Below are 17,581 nucleotides of genomic sequence, written 5' to 3'. Positions count from 1 at the left end.
TTTTTTTTTATTGTGGTAACATTGGTTTATAACATTATATAAGTTTCAGGTGTACATCATTATATATTTTGTTTTGTGTGTAGATTATACCATGTTCACCACCCAAAGACTAATTACAATCCATCACAACACACATGTGACTAATCACCCCTTTCTCCCTCCTCCCTCCCCCCGCCTACTGCTTAATTTTTACATTTGGATTTCTGATCCATACGGAGTTTATCTTGATATATAGTGTGAAGTATGGATTCAATTTTTTTTTTCCTTTTTCTCCCCCAAACCCCCTGGTACATAATTGTACATTTTTAGTTGTGGGTCCTTCTAGTTGTGGCATGTGGGATGCCGCCTCAGCATGGCTTGATGAGCGGTGCCATGTTCGCGCCCAGGATTCGAATGAACAAAACCCTGGGCTGCCAAAGCGGAGCATGCGAACTTAACTACTCTGCCGCGGGGCTGGCCCCTGGATTCAATTTTAATTTTTGTCAAATGACTATTCAGTTGTGCCAACGCCATTTATTAAAAAATCTATCTTTCCCTCAGTATTTTGAAATGCTAACTTCATCTATTTCTAAATTTTCCATTTTTGTTTGATTGATCTCTCTGTCTATTCATGTACCAACATGACATTCTTATTATAAAAGAAGTTTTATAGAATGTTTTAAAATTGGAAAGGGCTGGTACCCCTTCATTGCTCATTGCTCTTTTTTGGGGGTTTTCTTGGCTATTATTACTTGCTTATTTTTCAGTGAGAACTTCAGAATGGATTTGTCTGACGTTAGAAAAACAGTAGTACTTTTATTGGTATATTAAGCTCATAAATTAACTTGGGAAAGAGTGATATTTCTGTGATGTTGAGCTTGCCTATGAAATTAAACAATTTTTCAAGTCTACTTTTGTGTCTTTTTGGAGTCCCTATCTTTTAAATTGACTACTAATATTCTAGGAGTAGTGGGCAGAGATAGGGGTACAAAATAAGAGTATTCTCCATACCTGCAGATGCCTGTGCTTGGGCATCAGTGTGGCGCTGGCAGACTCTACTCAAGAATTCACTCACTTGACGCAGGGAAAGGGCATTATGCAGTGTTTCCAGGGGATAAATGGTAGGCACCATGGAGCACCCTTCAAATCCTGTTAGAAAAGAGATGAGCAAAGTCAATGTTATTCCTGCCAGATATATTCCAACTGGCCAAGGAAGCATGGAGAATCCCTGAGAGGCATCAGGAGAGTTCATGGCTTTTGGAGTGTGAGGTATCCAAGATTCTTAGGGGTGGGAACCCTACGGAGTCTATTTCTCTCATCTCCAGATTTCCTAAAAGTCTACCTGCTAAGGTCTCCAGGTGAATCAAATCACCTCTCATCCTACCTGTGGAGAGCCTGCAATGTCCCATGGAAAAATCAACAGAATCCCAACAGGGTAAACACCTACATTGCTCTTGCACTTTCTGGGGGAATAAAACAAAGGTCCAGAGGTAAGGGATGAAATTGGAGGTCCAAATGAGGTAGGGAGTCATGGAGCTGGGAAGAAATAGCAGATTTCAGGGATTATGTAAAAAAGAACCAAAGTAAAGAGGAGGGCATGGAATCTGAGGAGAGGTTCATGCAGATTTAGGATATGGGTAGAAAGGCTAGAATATCTGGAAGCAAGCTGGAGTGCATGCAATATACGTGAAGCTCAGCCTGGGAAAACAACATGCATGAACAGGCTGGGGGATGGAAGTTCTTTCTTGGTCATTTCCATCACATCAAAGCTTCTTCCTTCTGCTCTCACTGGAAGACCCCAGACTTGTTAGATTCCTATATTCCATCAGGAAAATAAGGCAAAACCCCTAGAAAAAAGAATAAATACTGATACTCTGCTCTGAACCCAACAATTCCAATGTAGGTCCACTAGTCTGGGTAGGGTGAAGGATAAACCTAAATGTGTGACCCTAACCCTAGGACCTATTGATGAAAAAAAAAGTCTCCATGGGAGGATCAAGAAGCACACATCCCAACCATTTTTTTCAGTCCCCAATCTTTCCTATGCCTCCTTTACATCTTAAAGGACTAAAGGTAGGTAGGATAGCAATTATCTATGCAAGACATAGCTTCCTGTTTACCAATGATTAAAACCTACAACTTGAAAGGATTATATTTGACCATCTTCTAACCTCTGGTCCTTGTTTGCTTCAAGGATTCAATTGAGACCTCTGTGCCTCGATTTCCCACTGTACTCTATAAGCAGGAGGGCAGGAGAGGTACAGTCTCCAGCTCCTCAGAGTGGCTAGAAAAATGTTTGGACTTTAAGATGGTGGTACTAGAGGGTTATAGAGATAAGAACAGATTCCAAGGCAAGAAACTACTCCTACACTGAATAGAATTGGGAATGGGTAGCACTAGAAGGCAGTGAGGAAGGAGAACTGGAAGGGGATGAGCAGCCAATGCTACAGCTACCAGGCAGTCTGGCCCCAATCCCATCCAAGCAACTAAATGCAAGTCACATAACCTTAGGGTAAATAGGAGAAAGGAATAGGTGGGCTCTTCTGCCAGAAGTGCAATAAGCAAAGCAGTCAGTCCCAGCCAGGGTAGTGACAGCAGCCAGCTTGGTGGCAGGGGATACCGTAGAGGCACTCTGGGTCATCCCGGCCTGAGCGCAGCCAGTTCCGGAAGAGGCGCAGGTGGTAGGAGCACTGGTGCAGGTGATGCGCCAGCGTGGCATCCAAGGAGACTGGCCGGCCCCTTGGGCAGTCAGAGGAAAAACTGCGCAGCAACCGGACCACAGGGTGCTGGTCATCCAGCAGCTCTGGATGGGGTGAGGGGACCACGGCAGGAAGCACAAAGATAAAGAAAGAGAAGAGGGAGAGACAATGAGGGGGCACTGACTGGCACAAGCATTACTGGGAAGGGGGGCCACTCAGCTCCAAGGTGAGCTAAGAGAGAAGCAGAGATGGTCAGAGCCACTGGGCATCTCTTGCAGGGAAAAAGAGTGTTGGCATCACGCAGTGAGTCTAAAAGAAGGGGCTAGTGAGACCTCCTCTTACAGCAAGGCCCTCCCCTTTCTCGTTGAGCATGATTCAGTCAGTGCTTCGAGACAGCAGTCACATCATTCTGGATAGGGGTGAACTGGCAGTTCTGCATCTGGGAGCCTTGACTAGAGCTCCAGAGTGCCTGATGGTTCTTGGACAAATCCTAGTTAGCGCCTGCTTCTCAGATGAATGTATTTATGAGGTTGGGATAGAGATGAAAGATTCAAAGTCACTCAGAAAAGAGGGTCAAGAATGACAGAGGGTATCAAGATAAAGTTTGAAGCTAAAAAAGCTCCTACAAGCTCAGGCCAGGCCCTCTGGACTATACTCTAAGATAGCCACAGACCTGGCTGGTATTAGGCAGCTGGCATAGGAGATCAGCAAGAAACCAGGTGTAGGAGTCCTTTAAAGCAGAGCATGTAAAAAATTGAATCAATATGTGAAAATGCCAATATTGACTAGTCATCCTTTACTCTTATTCAAATATACAGATTTTTAAAAAATGTTTGTGTAAATCTCAGGACTTCTGGGACACTGTATTCATTACAGAAGCCAAAAGTTAGATAATTTTATATTCTCTCCCCACTGCTGGTGAATGTAACTACACTTTGTTCAGCTAGTGAGTGGAAAAGCTTCGATCTTAAACCACTTATTTTAGCTGCTTGGCAAACTCTGTGGATATATGCGATTCAGCTGTACAAGGTTGAAGGCAGTGAAAGGCATGTGGAAGGGGGTATAAGAGAAACAATAGGGAAAAGATCTTGGAGAAAAGGCACGGGGTCTTAAGACCTGATGACAGGATCTTGGTATAGAGAAGGCAGGATCAAGGTAGCTGAGGATGACCGCTCAGAATTCCCAGACCAGAACTTGTTCCACAGGGTGATTCCATGAGACTATGGTTTCCAGTGAAAATGTGAGGATGTCAGAAGAGGTTTCAGCTCTACCCACGCACTAATTGTACCAATGATCACACAGTTGTGTGGGTCCCTAGAAGATAACAGGCTTGGTAAATCCAATGGGCATACTCTGACATTCTGGATGAGAGTGAGCTACAGTCTCTTTCCCACTATATTAGTTTACTTTGGCGAGTAATGGACCATCCTTGTATATTTGATGTAGTCATAGGATATGAGAGAAGCTTATCAGGAATAGAGGCAGGGATGAACTGAGAGATGTTCTCCCATCAAAGTAACGAGACAGCACTGCCTTGCCTCCCTTCCAAAGCCAGGTCCATTTTTTCCAGCTGCTATTTCAAAGCTAGACATCACGGCAAGGACATGGTGATGATGGGACCATAGGTTGGCACATTGTTTGACTAATCTGCCACAAGCAATTAAAGACAGAACATCCACTCTGTAATTGCTGGGTCAGTCAAGAAAGATTTGGCCATGAGTAGAAACCTCATATTGTCCTGAGGGCCAAATTAAATCTAGAAAATCTTCAGCAAGAGACATAATAGCTCCAAATTTCTTCTGTTGCCGACAGGTAGATCCCAGATTCTGGTCTCTCAAGCACTTTAGGCTCCAAGCTCAAGTACAAGAAGAACAAAGGCCAGAAGACCCCTGAGCAAGTGTGCAGAGTGTTGGAAGAGATCCTGAATTTGCTCTCCTGCACTATACCTGAATTGTCCAGGTCTTTCTTCCTCTCCTCCTTTTGGTAGAATTAATTCTTTTCTTCAGCTGGTAAGGCTGCTAACCAAGGCTTCAGGGAACTAGAGATATATAGGTTTGAGGACCTATTTTATGAATTTTTATCTTTTCCGATAGAGCCCAAGAATTAGGAGATCTGTGATTTAGCTCTGATTTCAGGGGCCCAAGTTCCAGTGCTATATTCTGTACCCTAAGTAACACTTCTCCTAAGTTCAGGTCCAAGGCTGAGGGATTGGAGTTGGTACGTGAGGTTCTACTCTGGAGAGGACTGTGGCATATGAAGGCCAGAAGAGCTTGAAGCTAAGTGTGTAGGCACAGCCTTGTCATTCTGAATGGGGAGCTCCTGTCATAGGCACAAATGGGAGTCAGGGTAGGGGCAGGGGTATAAACTGAACAAGTATAGGCTAGTCAACCTAGGGAGATTTTAGCAGTGCCTAGTGGAGATGTATGGCCTGACTGGGCTAAAATCTAGCAGCTGCCACTGGCTGTGGAGCAGGGGATCAGCACCCAGAGGTTTTTCTACACAGGAAGCCAGGCTAATTTTACCTCTCTCCGAGAGCCTTAGCTCTTAGACAGAAGAAAATCATGTATAACAAAACTGGATTTACCTTGAAGACAAGATACAATGCAGAGAGAAACTAAGGATATAAAGGATGAAACAGTGAGTAAGCCCTAGGTTCCCCTGCCATACCTGACAAAGAGACACAGCCCTTCAGTTTTTGATTTACATAGATCTCTAAACCCTCCCACCTTAGTGTGGACAGACCCAGTTCTTCAATATTCTTGAAATAGTATTCATTACTAAACTCCCCCAGAATCCCTAGTAGACATCTCAATTCTTCACTTCAAGCTTCTCTGAGATAGTAGTGCCGCAGGTACATGCAAACCACATGTAAAAACTCAAGATACAATCCTTTTTCCTTTACCTACTACCTCCTACTCCTTTCTTTCTCTCTTTTATCCCAAATCAATCTGGGCTCCTGTTTTCTAGGCCTAGGTTAACCAGGTCCTAGGTTAGTAGTAACATAAAGCAGATGTCTGGAGCACAAGAGCCACACAAAGCAGACACAATGGTAGGAGATAGGAACATGGAGATGGGAAACTATATACTCAAGAGCAATACCCTATGAGTAGGCTTGGGACCTGGGAACTGCATCATTGCTCCAAAAAAGAAACAAACTAATCATTCACTCCAACAAAAGAGTTAGAGAAAAAACAGGAAGATCAAAATTACATAAACTGAGGAGTGCGGGGTCGGGGGAGAGAAGAAATGGGGATGATATAGAAAATACTATTCTCTTCCTAAGAAGCGGAACTATTATCATGTTTGTATAAAGCCCAGCAGTCATGTGATGGGAAAGGGAGAGGTTTAATTAATGTTTTGGTGATGATGCTGAAAAATGCGACACAGTGGGGAAGACGGTGATCATGGAAGTAAGACCCGAGTTGCCACAGGGATAGGGCAGCAAGTCTGCAGCCCAGGCTAAGGTTTGTCACAACAAAGGATATGTCCCAAGAGGGACACAGTGAGTGGTTCATTCAGAGACAGCAGGGTGTCAACACAGTGGAAGGAGAGGCGAAGTCAGTGTCAGAACTCAGAGGTTAAGTGTTTGGAGGTGACGTGGTGAGGAGGAATGATGTTGAGTCAGAAGCAAACGTACCGTTAGTCGGATGCTTTGCAAACGACACAGAAAATCGTTTTACGGCCGGGACAAACAAGAGCTCTGGGGAGAAAAGACATCATGGGGATTATACCCACTCCTGTCCCCAACCTCTGCTCTGGAATTTGCCTGCAGTATACTCTATTCTTTACAGTTAGTACATGACCTGCTCCCACCCCCACCCCTTAGCTTCCTGACTACCACATTTCAAGATTTTCCTTCGGGATAATCTCCTCTTAGGAATCCATGTGTCATTTCTGCCACAATATGGCTCCACAAACAACCCTAATTTCACCACCACATCCTCTTTCTGACCTTTTAAAAATAAAATCTTTGTAGAAACTTTCATCCCTTCCCCCAATCTCTTTCCATATTATCTTTCCTGCCTGGCTGAGCAACCTCCCCATCATTGATTTCCTAGATTTTTGTCAAGGCTCCACTGCATTCTCCCTGACCATGGATAATACTCCTTGGTCCTTACCCCTACTGGCCAGAATCCAGGAAAGAATACAAAGGTGGAATAAATTGATGTAGCAGGGCTGTATGTGGGAGATTATGAAGGGATAAGCATAAATAAGTAGTATTCACATGGTGAGAGGGAATGCACATGGAAGGGTGGATGGGGTCTTTGTTCCTTCTCCCCTTTATAATTAATGAAGAAAACTTGGTATAAGGCCAATGTCAGTGCCATCTTAAGCATGAATAGTTCTTGAGCTGTGTTCTTGCTGGGGGACAAATGAAGAAAAGAGTTTCCCCCCAAAACCCACCCACATACCATCTCGGTGCTTCAGACTGGCAGGTGGTAGCTTTTTGCCATGGCTGCGGGCGTAGTCCTGAAGATTCGGGGCGCTGGAGGAGCCACCCAGCACTGTGGTGCTGAATAGCCCTGTGCACTGTGAGCCTGCAAGGCCGGGAGTGCATTAGTAGCCACGCAAAGCTGCAATTACCACACAGAAGTACACACAACTTCATGTGACAACATCAAGACACACACATATGTAGCTATTCAGAGCCACCATCATGTGGCCACTACATATAACCACAAACAGCTTTTACTACTGTCCATAGCCACACTGGGCAAGCAAAATGGGGATTATCTTGAAGATCTACAAGGCAGATACAAGAGGCCACTACAAATACAGTGTTAGTCATATTAGGGGACTCAAAGCTACTGAAACAGCTAGCCTATGCTTTCCAGGTGGCTTTCAAGAATGCTAAAAGAATAAGTAGATCCTTCTAGATCTCCCTAGATTTAATGCAGTGCTCTTTACCCAGGATATAAGGTTTGAAAAACCCAGAAATCTAGTCCTTTACAGGTTAGCAAAGAAATTTGATTGACACTAGAGACTAAGTTTTGAGCATTCAGTTCAAATTCTAAGTGCTCATAAGTTCCAGTTCCTCCTATGTGCTTCCAATTCCTCCTACGTTTTTCATCCAACATTCCCTCCCTTCTATCTCCCTTCAGGCCTTTTTACCTTTCCCAAGAAAAAAGTATGAGACTCACTGAATTTTTAAAGCTGGAAGGGACTCAAAGATCATCCAGTTCAACCTTCTCATTTTAGAGATGAAGAAACTGAGATTCAAAAAAGATCTCATTTGCTCAAGGTCATACAGTTTGCTAGAAGCTAAACTGGACTAGAACCCAAGTCTCCTGACTCTGAGGATCAACTGTGTTCAGTTAGAAAAGAAATAATTATTTTTTCATCAAGAAGAAACAGCATTGTTTCTAAAGCGAAGATGGACACAAATTTAAAGGCATGTGAAGAGACAGGTGGTTATATGTAAAGCATGCCTACTATGTGCTGAGCACCCTAATAAAAAGGAGGATCTGGTGAGCAGGAAACAAAAAAAGACATACTTTTTCTGCTCTCAAAATTTTATTGTCTTGTAAGCCCTATGCTCAAAGCTAGATGGCCACACACCTAAATTCAAAGAAAGCAAAGAGAACTCTATTGCCAATCAGAGGAGTAAATAAAATGTGAAAAATCTCTGAAGCAAATAAATCAAGGCAGTCACTGTCCCAAATATCTGATCGAAAGTAGGGTTGAGACTCCATGGTCCCCTCTCCCACTATAGCCCATGAGGACACAATGGGCAGAAAGAGACAAGACTGACACTCAAATCTGTGGGATTTGCCCTTCTACTTCCAAATCCACGTTAGCCAAGACCTTGGGTTTGGCGTGGGAACTTAACAATCATAGGGCAGATGGATAGAGTGGAGAGGAGGTCAATTTCCTTTGAGCTCAGAAAGAAGGGGCCATGGTTTCAGGGGTCCCAGCACATCAGGGTCTCCACCAAAATCAAGAAGGTCAGATGGCTGATAATATCCATCCTGGAATTCAGGACTGCTCCTCTATGAAGCAACTTCTCCTACCTGTCATTCTCACACAGGCTCTAGAATACGGTTTCAGAGAGTAATAAGGGTTGCTAAATATGTCTGCTTTTCTTCAGAGAAGCTGAAACTAGCTGGCTTTATCCCAAATCACCCCAAGCTTTGTTCTACATTTACTTCCTCCTGCCAATCCTGCCCTGCCCAGTCCTCGGATCATCTCAGAGGGTAGTCTCTACCTTTCTACCACCATCTGTCAACCAGTCCCATGTCCATACCTCTGCCTTGTTCTTGACAGCACTCCCACTTAATTGGGCCAGACACACCTAGCCTCTTTTCCAGCCTAACTGAAACCTATTCTTTACTGGGACTTCTGGGAAGAGAAGTCCATATCACAGATCTACACATTTGTCATTTATTTTTCATGCCCCAAACCATCTACCTCATTTCAGGGATCTAGAAGACAACCTACTCCCATAAAATTAGCCTGGAAAGTTACCAAAACCTTTCTCCCCCTTGCTGGTCCAAATGCTGACCATCTTGGGCCAAGAAATTGGGAGCCAAGGACAAAGGTAATAGGAAAATGAAAGGAGCCAAATGGTGAGAAGAACAGGATAAGATAGAAAGAGTCAGGGGATCAAGTCCAGACCCCACACAACTGTCTCTAACTGCAGGTTCTAGTTATGGGCTCACAAGGCTCTGTGTTCAAAGATAGCCCCTCCCAAGGACCACTCCCCACTCCCAAAGAATACAATACCCTCTGAGGCTTGGTCCTTCCTGCAGTCTGTGTTCTTAGGAAAGGTTGAATGATGTTCTCCACCCCTCTCCAGGAATCAAAAAAATCAAGAGACATTCCCTCAAAGTCCTGAGAGAAGCCTCTGCCACTACACCAGTCTCAGATTTGTCTCTCAATTTTCAGGAAGGAAGGAAAAAAAATTACAGGATTAGGAGAGGATGAAGGAGAAGGCATGGTGGTCAGGAGGGGCCAGAGCAGGGATGTAATAAACATAGTTCTCAGAGGAAGATATGGTACAAATTCTCCAAATGAGGAATATGACACTTTATGGGGGTCACAAGTACCTCTATTTACAGCTCTGTCTGTGATAACTCTGAAGATTCAGAGTCTCCATGGCCCCTTAAGGTCTGGGCAAGACTGGAGGGACAGATAAGGAATGAGAGGGGAAGCCAGAAAAATGCCCTTCAGTCAGAGAAATGGGGGTGGTGTAGAAAACCAAAACACAAACACCTTCCTGGAATGAAAACAATCATCTGGGATCAAAGTTCACACCTAAATATGGCTTCTCCCAATTCATCCTCCCTAGCCCTACCACCCAACAATTCCACACACTGGATGACCCCAACTCCCATGACTAAGGTTTCCCACAATAAAACTCTGAAGAACAGACAGACACCCCTTCCCAACAACAGGTGAGAGACGCTGGAAAACCATACCTAAGCCACTCTGCTTCATCTCCGTTGGTGGGCGTGAAGATGAAAAGAGCCGGTAGCCACCAGGCCTCGAGGATGAAGTCTCAGAAAGCACCTGGAAAAAAAGACTCTATATTACCATGTTGCTACCTCAACCAAGAAGTCTAAAACCCAGGTGCTGAATTCCTGCCCCTACAAAGCCAAGCAATGTCAGAAAGTTTGGAAGAAACAAAGGATTTCTATGAGGGAAAAAGAATGAAAAGGGAACGGAGAGTGTTCCTTGCAGAGGGAACTGCCCACGGACTCCTCCTATACTAGAAGATGCTTCTATTTCCAAAATGCTTGTCCCCACAGTCGTCCTATCCCAAATCTGAGAAATCATTATTCAATCATCTTCAGTTCTCAGCAGAGCAGGGTTTCTTAATCTTATCTATCCCTCTGCAGGACTCAGAAAGCCAATCACAATAGCTCAGCTGCAATAAGATATAAAGTCTGGCCACCCTCTCTTCTTTCCATGGGATAGCTGTGGCTACAACAATCACTCTCAGTTTCTTATCTGAACCAAGAAGCCCTCCCCTCCACTCCTGGACACATGAAACAGATTTCTAAAAAGCCCACAAGAGCCCAATCATACAATCCCCAACATACATCTCCCCCAACTTTCCCAGACAGAGTTCTGAGTCCCTAGGTCCCAAAAGGCAAAGACAGAGGCAGGAAAGGAAGATGAGGTAGGGAGGGACACCTGTGTGCAGGACGCCAGGTGAGTGGTGGATACAGCCCGGGACTGTAGGCCGATGGCTGGGGAAGGCCGGGGGAGGTCTCCTGACCTCCGGCGGCGCCGTCCCCGCAAGGGGATCAGGTCCAGGTTCCCTGTGCACTGCATGTTCATGACCTGCAATCAGACCGGATGTTAAGCCGGTCACGGCTCCTTTAACCCCTGGGCTCCCAAAAGCTCCAGTGCTCATTGGGCAGAGCTAGCTCTAGGGCTGGAGAGGATGATTACTAGGGCACAGCTGCTACAAAGGTCACAGATTTTGTACTCTAAAACAGTCCAAAAATATGAGAAGACAAGAGGAGAAAAAGGGACGGGGGTAAGGGTTATAGTTGATAAGGATAAGAGTGCCAATGCCTAAACTTATAGAACAAAGAGAGGAAATATTAATATTAAAAGGCTGTGAGACCAAGGAGTAGAGAGAAGATTTTCTTGCAAAGCTGAGGAGCATATCTTGGGCAACCATCTTCCTGGATGAGTAACGGCATAAGCAACACTAGGAACTGAAGGGAAGGTATGTGATTACAACAAGAAGCTTCCTGTAGGCCTGAAAGAAAGAAGGCAGTCTCATCAAGTCTGAGAAATGACACACAGAGAGCTCTGCTTTGTCTACGTCTCCTGACTGCTTAAAGCAGAAGAATAAAGAGGGTCAAGCACAAGAGTGCCAGAGAGACTGGAAGATCACATGAATGGGGGCCGGCCCTGTGGCCGAGTGGTTAAGTTCACAAGCTCCGCTTCGGCGGCCCACAGTTTCGCCAGTTCGGACCCTGGGCATAGACATGGCACCACTCATCAAGCCATGCTGAGGCGGCGTCCCACATGCCACAACTAGAAGGACCCACAACTAAAAACTACACAACTATGTGCTGGTGGCTTTGGGAGAAAAAGGAAAAATAAAACCTTTAAAAAAAAAAAAAAAAGACCATGTGAATGGGAATGACATTTAGATGTGGAGGAGCAGTTTAATGATGGTAGATTATAGGTCATCCTGTCCATTTGATCTATTCACGTGAGTCTGTAGCACACTAGTGTACCATGGACATTAAGTTAACCTATACCTCAAAGAGAAAATGATGCATACCCACCTGAAGAAACTCTGAGTATTCACAACTTCAAATCCACCTTAAAATAATCAGGAAGAAAAGGATGATTCCAGAACAGAGCCTGCAATTTGCCTTCTCAGCTTTCTCCAAAATCTGAACTGTAAACCTTGGCTGAACCTATGTAAGCTAGTTATAGATTCTTCTGAGATATTCTCAAAATGGAAGGACGAATTCCCTTAAGAAAGCTGGCACAGAGCCCGGTGAACAGATTCATCATCTGTCAATGCAGGACTCAAATCAGACAATCGGAGTCCCTGAGACAGGGATAAATCATGAGATCAAAAAGAATGTCATTGGGCCAGAGCGGGAAAGAATCGTTCCAGGAAAAAAGACCAAAATAAAAACCCCAGGACAGTTAGCTGGACATAATGTGAGATTTACAACAGTTCCTTCCTCTAGGCTACAGAACTAGAACCAGGACTAGAGACAAACTCCAAGAATAGCAGAACACAGGCCCAGGCCGATAAATCTCTCATTAGAACAAAGGGAAGACAGGTCGACCTCCAGACTGGATTCCCCTTCTGGGATGAGAGTGGTATAGGTAATCTTAAAAGGATTAAGTTAAAGTGCCAAGTATTTGCTCCTGTCTGAGCTCTAATTTTTACTGAAGGCAACAAAGAGATAGAAAGGGCCTGGCCTTTAAGATCAATTGTATTGTTATTATAGTTACTGTTCACTGAACATCTATATGGTGGATACTACTTGTATTATAAAGATGAAAAAAACTAAGTCTTGAAGAAGTGACCTGTCCAAGGTCACACAGCTTCTAAGTATCAGCCTGGGATTTTAGCCCGGAGTTCATGCTGTTTCTACTATATTTACTTATAAAGAACTGCCTTTTCAAATTCCTCCAGAGGCCTCTTCCTCAATCTCATCTCTTAAAATCCTTATCTCTCAGGTACCTCTCACTGGCATCTCTTTAATCTCAGAAGTAGCAAACAGCTTAAAGATTTATTGGGAGACCAGGTGTAAAAGAGAGATTAAGTAAAACATATCCATCAGGGACAGGGGGACTCTGCTTAAGGTCCCAAGAATCCCCCCAAAGGGATTCAGAGGATTCATGGATATTGAGCACTTCCACCACTTCTTTCTCCCAAGCCCTTCCCATTACCTCCATGGAGCCGGCTTTTCGGTTACGAATGAGGGGTGATCTCCTTGGGAGGCCAGGGCCCTCAGAGGGCTGGGGTGAAGTCTGCAGTGCCCGGTCTGGCTCATCAGATGCCTTCCCTGGGCACAGGTTCTCCATACTTCCTTGGTCTGTTTTCATCTCCTCATTCTATCCAACAATGGGCACAGATAGGAAAGGTGCTAATGGCCTCCAGCCTTCTAATTCCAAACTCCCCAACCCTTTTACCTCCCTGTATCGTTTCCAAGTAACCCACTATATGGTTCCTAAATCCTCCAGTCCCAAATCCCAGCACTCTGACCCACCTCAGAAGAGGCTGGACGGAATCCATAGCCAGTTGGGGCACTGCCTTCTTCCTCGACACCTTTCACTCCAGGGCTGAAGTGCAGCTCCACATGGAACCGCTCCTCTGATAAGGGATCCTATGGGGCATCACCAGATGAAGGGGCAGTTGGAGAAGCTGAATATAGTGGTGGAAGACCAGGCAGGGACAACAGAGAGGAACTGAAGAGGATACATCCTCCTAGGGCTGAGGTTCCAGTGTCTTACCCCACTTCTGGGGCTGATCTATTATAGCTTCCCTTTAACTATGCTCTAGTGTTACAGAATCCTCATTCCCTCACCTCCTCCAGTTTGAGATTCACTGTTCCACATGACTTTCTAACTTCCACTTATACAACCTTCCCCATCCATGTCCCACAATAATTCAGCTTTGCTACAGTGCATACAGCAGCACATTTAAAGATATCTTTGTGGAGCCAGACGAAAAAAAGTATACATGCAACGATGAGAGAAAAAGACTCATAACATCATCCCAAATTCCATACCCTCCCTAATGCCAGAGCTATGTTCTATGGTATCTCTCTGCTTCAACACCATCCCAAAACACTTTTTCTGTTCCAGCAGGAACCTCCTGGATGCTCTGTGTCATGCTGTACCTAGATGTCACACCTAGCTGGATTCTACAAATTCTAAGAATAAAAAAATTTTTTCCTAAAAGTAGATGAAGGAGAAAGAAGGGCCCTTTCCTCATCCTACCCTGTTAAGTCCTCACCTGTGTGTTGTCCTCATAAAGCATGATGACAATCTGGGTCATGTAGTTGAGCTCTGAGATGGCACTAAGATAAGCCAAAGCTCGCTGCCATTGTGCATCCTGGGACTCCTATCAAACACAAGAAGAGGTAAGCCAATGCCCAAGGACAAGGGAGTCAGGGAATGAGCAGGGAGACAAGGAGAACAGAGAAAAACTTGCAATAAAAAAGAAGCATGAGGAGAAGGGTAAAAGAATGCTGGGAAACTATGTTCATAGGTTGAAGGAAGAAGGAGGATCCTTACATCAAGAAGTCCCCCATAACGGAAGACACTGAGTAGGGAGTGGACATGGCTTTCACTTGTGAAATAGAGACGTGTTCGAACATGGCGGCCTGGGGAGAGCACTCCTCGGGAATACCTGAGATAACAGCTAAATCAATCACACTATCAGATAATCCTCTTCCCACCCCTCTACAAACTCCCTTCTCCCTCCTCAAAGACTTCTCTTCTACTTTCCATCCCAGAATCTCTTCTATTCTTGGTTCCCAGCCTTGATTCCCCCAAGGACTCCCTGACATGCCCCTCCCTCCATCCAGCACCCCTCCCAGCCCTCCCTCACAGGGGATGCAGCTTGTTGACAGACTCATCCTCGTGGGTTCTCTGCAGGTCAAGTAGTATCTTCCGCAACAGTGGAAGACAGAAGCCCACAGCAATTTCCAGTTTCTCCTCCCGACTGATCCCGTACTCCTAGGGGCCATAGGCCAGGAATAAGTACCTCAATGAGTCTTGTTTTCCTTTTGCCTTATATTCCCAGGCCCAAGATCATGTTTATCTTCACCTCAGGTCTAGGGCTTCTTTCATATTCATCACATCCCCCTCTCCTGGTTTCTCCTCCGTTAGCCTCTTGTACTTACTCAGAGCCAGAATGGACCTTGAGAATTGTAGCAACTCAAATAATTCCTTCTCTAAGTTTCCTTCCCCTGGGTCCCACACCACCCCTCCTTTCTGCCTTTTCCCTCCTTCCTTCCCCAGTGCCCCTATCCCCAGGGTAGATCCCTTATACGAGACACACCTGGGGAATGACCACATCAGCCAATGCCTTAGAGAGACGTAGCAACTCTGCTGTGCCTTGCAGTCCCAGACTCCCATTGTGCTGCACATCATACTTGACACAGTCATAGATGTCAGGGATCTTACTGATATCATAGCGCCCGCTCTTTTGTCGAAAGTCACGCTCCAGCTTGCTCCAACGCTGTAGCATTAGCTCTAGTGTCTCACTGTGGTAGAGTTGCAGGTCTAGAAGGAAGATAGATAGAGCCATGGATTTTACCTCTAACAAAAGACCCAGCAAATATGAAGTAGAAACAGAGAGATGAGGATGCCTTGTCTCAGAGAGTTAGGAGAGGATCCAGGATTGCCTGAGGAACCCACCCGTACCTGAAACCTTGAAGGGAAGATATTCACACTCACCTACAGATTTGGGGTCCTGCATCCTTTCTCGAATCTGGTGAGTGAGGTTTTCAATCAGGGCAAATACCTGATCACAGACCTTCACAGGATTCTGAATGATAGCCATGGAGTTGAGTAGGGAAGTGCTTCCAGTAGGAGCCAGCTGTGGGGAATAGAGAGATGAAAAGCACATAGGCTCAGTGCCAACTGCCCAGATTCCTGTGAGCATATTACAGAGACTGCAGGCAAATAAGATCTGTTTGTCAGCTCAATCTAATGAGCATTCTTAGACTAGCAGGCATACTAGAAGTTGTGGGGCCTTCAGATGAGGAGACTGCTCCGGCACACAGTCATCTAAGAGAGGTTGATATTAAAAGTCTTAGAGTCCAGAGAAAATAAAATAGACCTAGGTTTTCTTCTTGGGGGTTCTAAAATACACACGGAAAATTCTGGGGAATAAAGATTAAACCCAAATCCCTCAAAATCCCCACAGAATGTTTTCATGAGTGGGTAATCAAGATAACATTATCTTATTCCTCTAAACCAGATGCTAGCTTGAACCTAGAGTAGAGGTGCTGCCTCAGAACTGGGTTCCAACTCAAGCTTTTAGGACAGTGACAGTCAATGAAGAATGGGGAAGGGGAAAGAGGACTGTGGGTGGAATGCACACATTCTACCCAGATCCTCCCAAACTCCATTCTTGCTAGCAAAAAGAAGCAAAGGAGAAAGGAAAGGTAACTTAGCTTTTTTGAATTTGACATTGAGCAACGGATTGGAAAACAAGGCAGCAAGGTCCTGCCTTATCAAGGCCTACTCAGAGAAGAACACAGAAAATGCCATTCTTTAGGCAATGTGCTCAGCTACTTAGCTCATTTAAGAATCTATCAGAAATGGTTACACAAGTGTGAATGTACTTAACACTACTGAACTGTATGCTTAAAAATGGTTAAAGTGGTACTAATATTTTTTAAAAATAAATATATGTATTTTTAAAAACCTATCAGAAATGAAGAGCTACCAGTGGTTAAGACGGTTGAAAATCACTGTCTGGCGTACGATCCCCAGATAATCATGGGCTGGATACATAGGAAAAAGGGTGACATTGGGTAATGGCATCCACTGTGATTAATACTGTGAGGCAGTATACTGTAGTGGCTAATAGCCTGAGCTCTTGAGGTAGACTCCTTAGGTTCATACTAGCTGGGCAATCTTGGAAAGGCTTCTTAAATTCTTCTGAGCTTAGGTTTCTTCATCTATAAAATGGGAAGAAAGCAGTACAGGTCCACAGTTCTTACGGTGGATTAAAGATGGTCATTAATTCTTTGTCAGCTTCTCCTTCCCTTGAATCTGGCCTGGCTCTGTAACTGTTTAACCAATGAAAGATAACAAAGTCATGCTCTGCTAATTCTGGGCCTACACTTTAAAAAGCTTAGAAGCTGGGGCTGGCCCCGTGGCCGAGTGGTTAAGTTCGCGCGCTCCGTTGCAGGCGGCCCAGTGTTTCGTCGGTTCGAATCCTGGGCGTGGACATGGCACTGCTCGTCAGACCACGCTGAGGCAGCGTCCCACATGCCACAACTAGAGGAACCCACAACGAAGAATACACAACTATGTACCGGGGGGCTTTGGGGAGAAAAAGGAAAAAATAAAATCTTTAAAAAAAAAAAAAAAGCTTAGAAGCTTCTGCTTTGGGGGAGTTCTAAGCTATCATTTAAGAAATCCAGTTACCATGCTAGAGAAATCACATGGAAAAAACATGTGGAGAGGAGAGGCTCTGAGACTACAGGGAGAACATAAGAAGGACAGAGTCCAGCCATCCCAGCAACTCAGTCAAGCCTCCAGACGGTACCCACCCCAACATCTGGACAACATCTGGACAATTTCAGGAGAGACCTCAAGCAAGACCAGTTGAGCCTAGAACTGTGAGTAAGATAACAAAATGGTTGTTTTAAGTTAATGAGTTTTGGAGTAGTTTTTTTTCTTAAGGATTGGCACCTGAGCTAACATCTGTTGCCAATCTTTTTTTTTCT

At 44.7% G+C, this 17,581-nt stretch overlaps 1 protein-coding gene across 21 annotated transcripts in view; it reads right to left on the bottom strand.

The window, feature by feature from the left end:
- Positions 1 to 17,581, bottom strand: part of PPIP5K1 (diphosphoinositol pentakisphosphate kinase 1) — a 42,085-nt gene that overhangs the window by 12,830 nt on the left and 11,674 nt on the right. For 5 of the 21 annotated variants that reach the window (XM_070502538.1, XM_070502550.1, XM_070502525.1 and 2 more), the window contains 13 exons: positions 15,576 to 15,717; positions 15,178 to 15,401; positions 14,725 to 14,852; positions 14,409 to 14,523; positions 14,128 to 14,235; positions 13,379 to 13,495; positions 13,059 to 13,223; positions 10,815 to 10,964; positions 10,097 to 10,187; positions 7,091 to 7,216; positions 6,316 to 6,378; positions 2,600 to 2,782; positions 991 to 1,128 (listed from right to left, as the gene is read on the bottom strand). In XM_070502538.1, coding sequence (XP_070358639.1) covers positions 991 to 1,128; positions 2,600 to 2,782; positions 6,316 to 6,378; positions 7,091 to 7,216; positions 10,097 to 10,187; positions 10,815 to 10,964; positions 13,059 to 13,223; positions 13,379 to 13,495; positions 14,128 to 14,235; positions 14,409 to 14,523; positions 14,725 to 14,852; positions 15,178 to 15,401; positions 15,576 to 15,717 — 1,750 coding nt within the window. The remainder of the gene's footprint in view (positions 1 to 990; positions 1,129 to 2,599; positions 2,783 to 6,315; positions 6,379 to 7,090; positions 7,217 to 10,096; positions 10,188 to 10,814; positions 10,965 to 13,058; positions 13,224 to 13,378; positions 13,496 to 14,127; positions 14,236 to 14,408; positions 14,524 to 14,724; positions 14,853 to 15,177; positions 15,402 to 15,575; positions 15,718 to 17,581) is intronic. The other 16 variants (XM_044765032.2, XM_044765039.2, XM_070502541.1 and 13 more) reach the window with 15 other exon arrangements.

This window comes from Equus asinus, chromosome 2 (assembly GCF_041296235.1).
Source record: "Equus asinus isolate D_3611 breed Donkey chromosome 2, EquAss-T2T_v2, whole genome shotgun sequence".
Lineage (NCBI taxonomy): Eukaryota > Metazoa > Chordata > Mammalia > Perissodactyla > Equidae > Equus > Equus asinus.
This window is presented reverse-complemented; position numbering and strand designations above follow the sequence as displayed.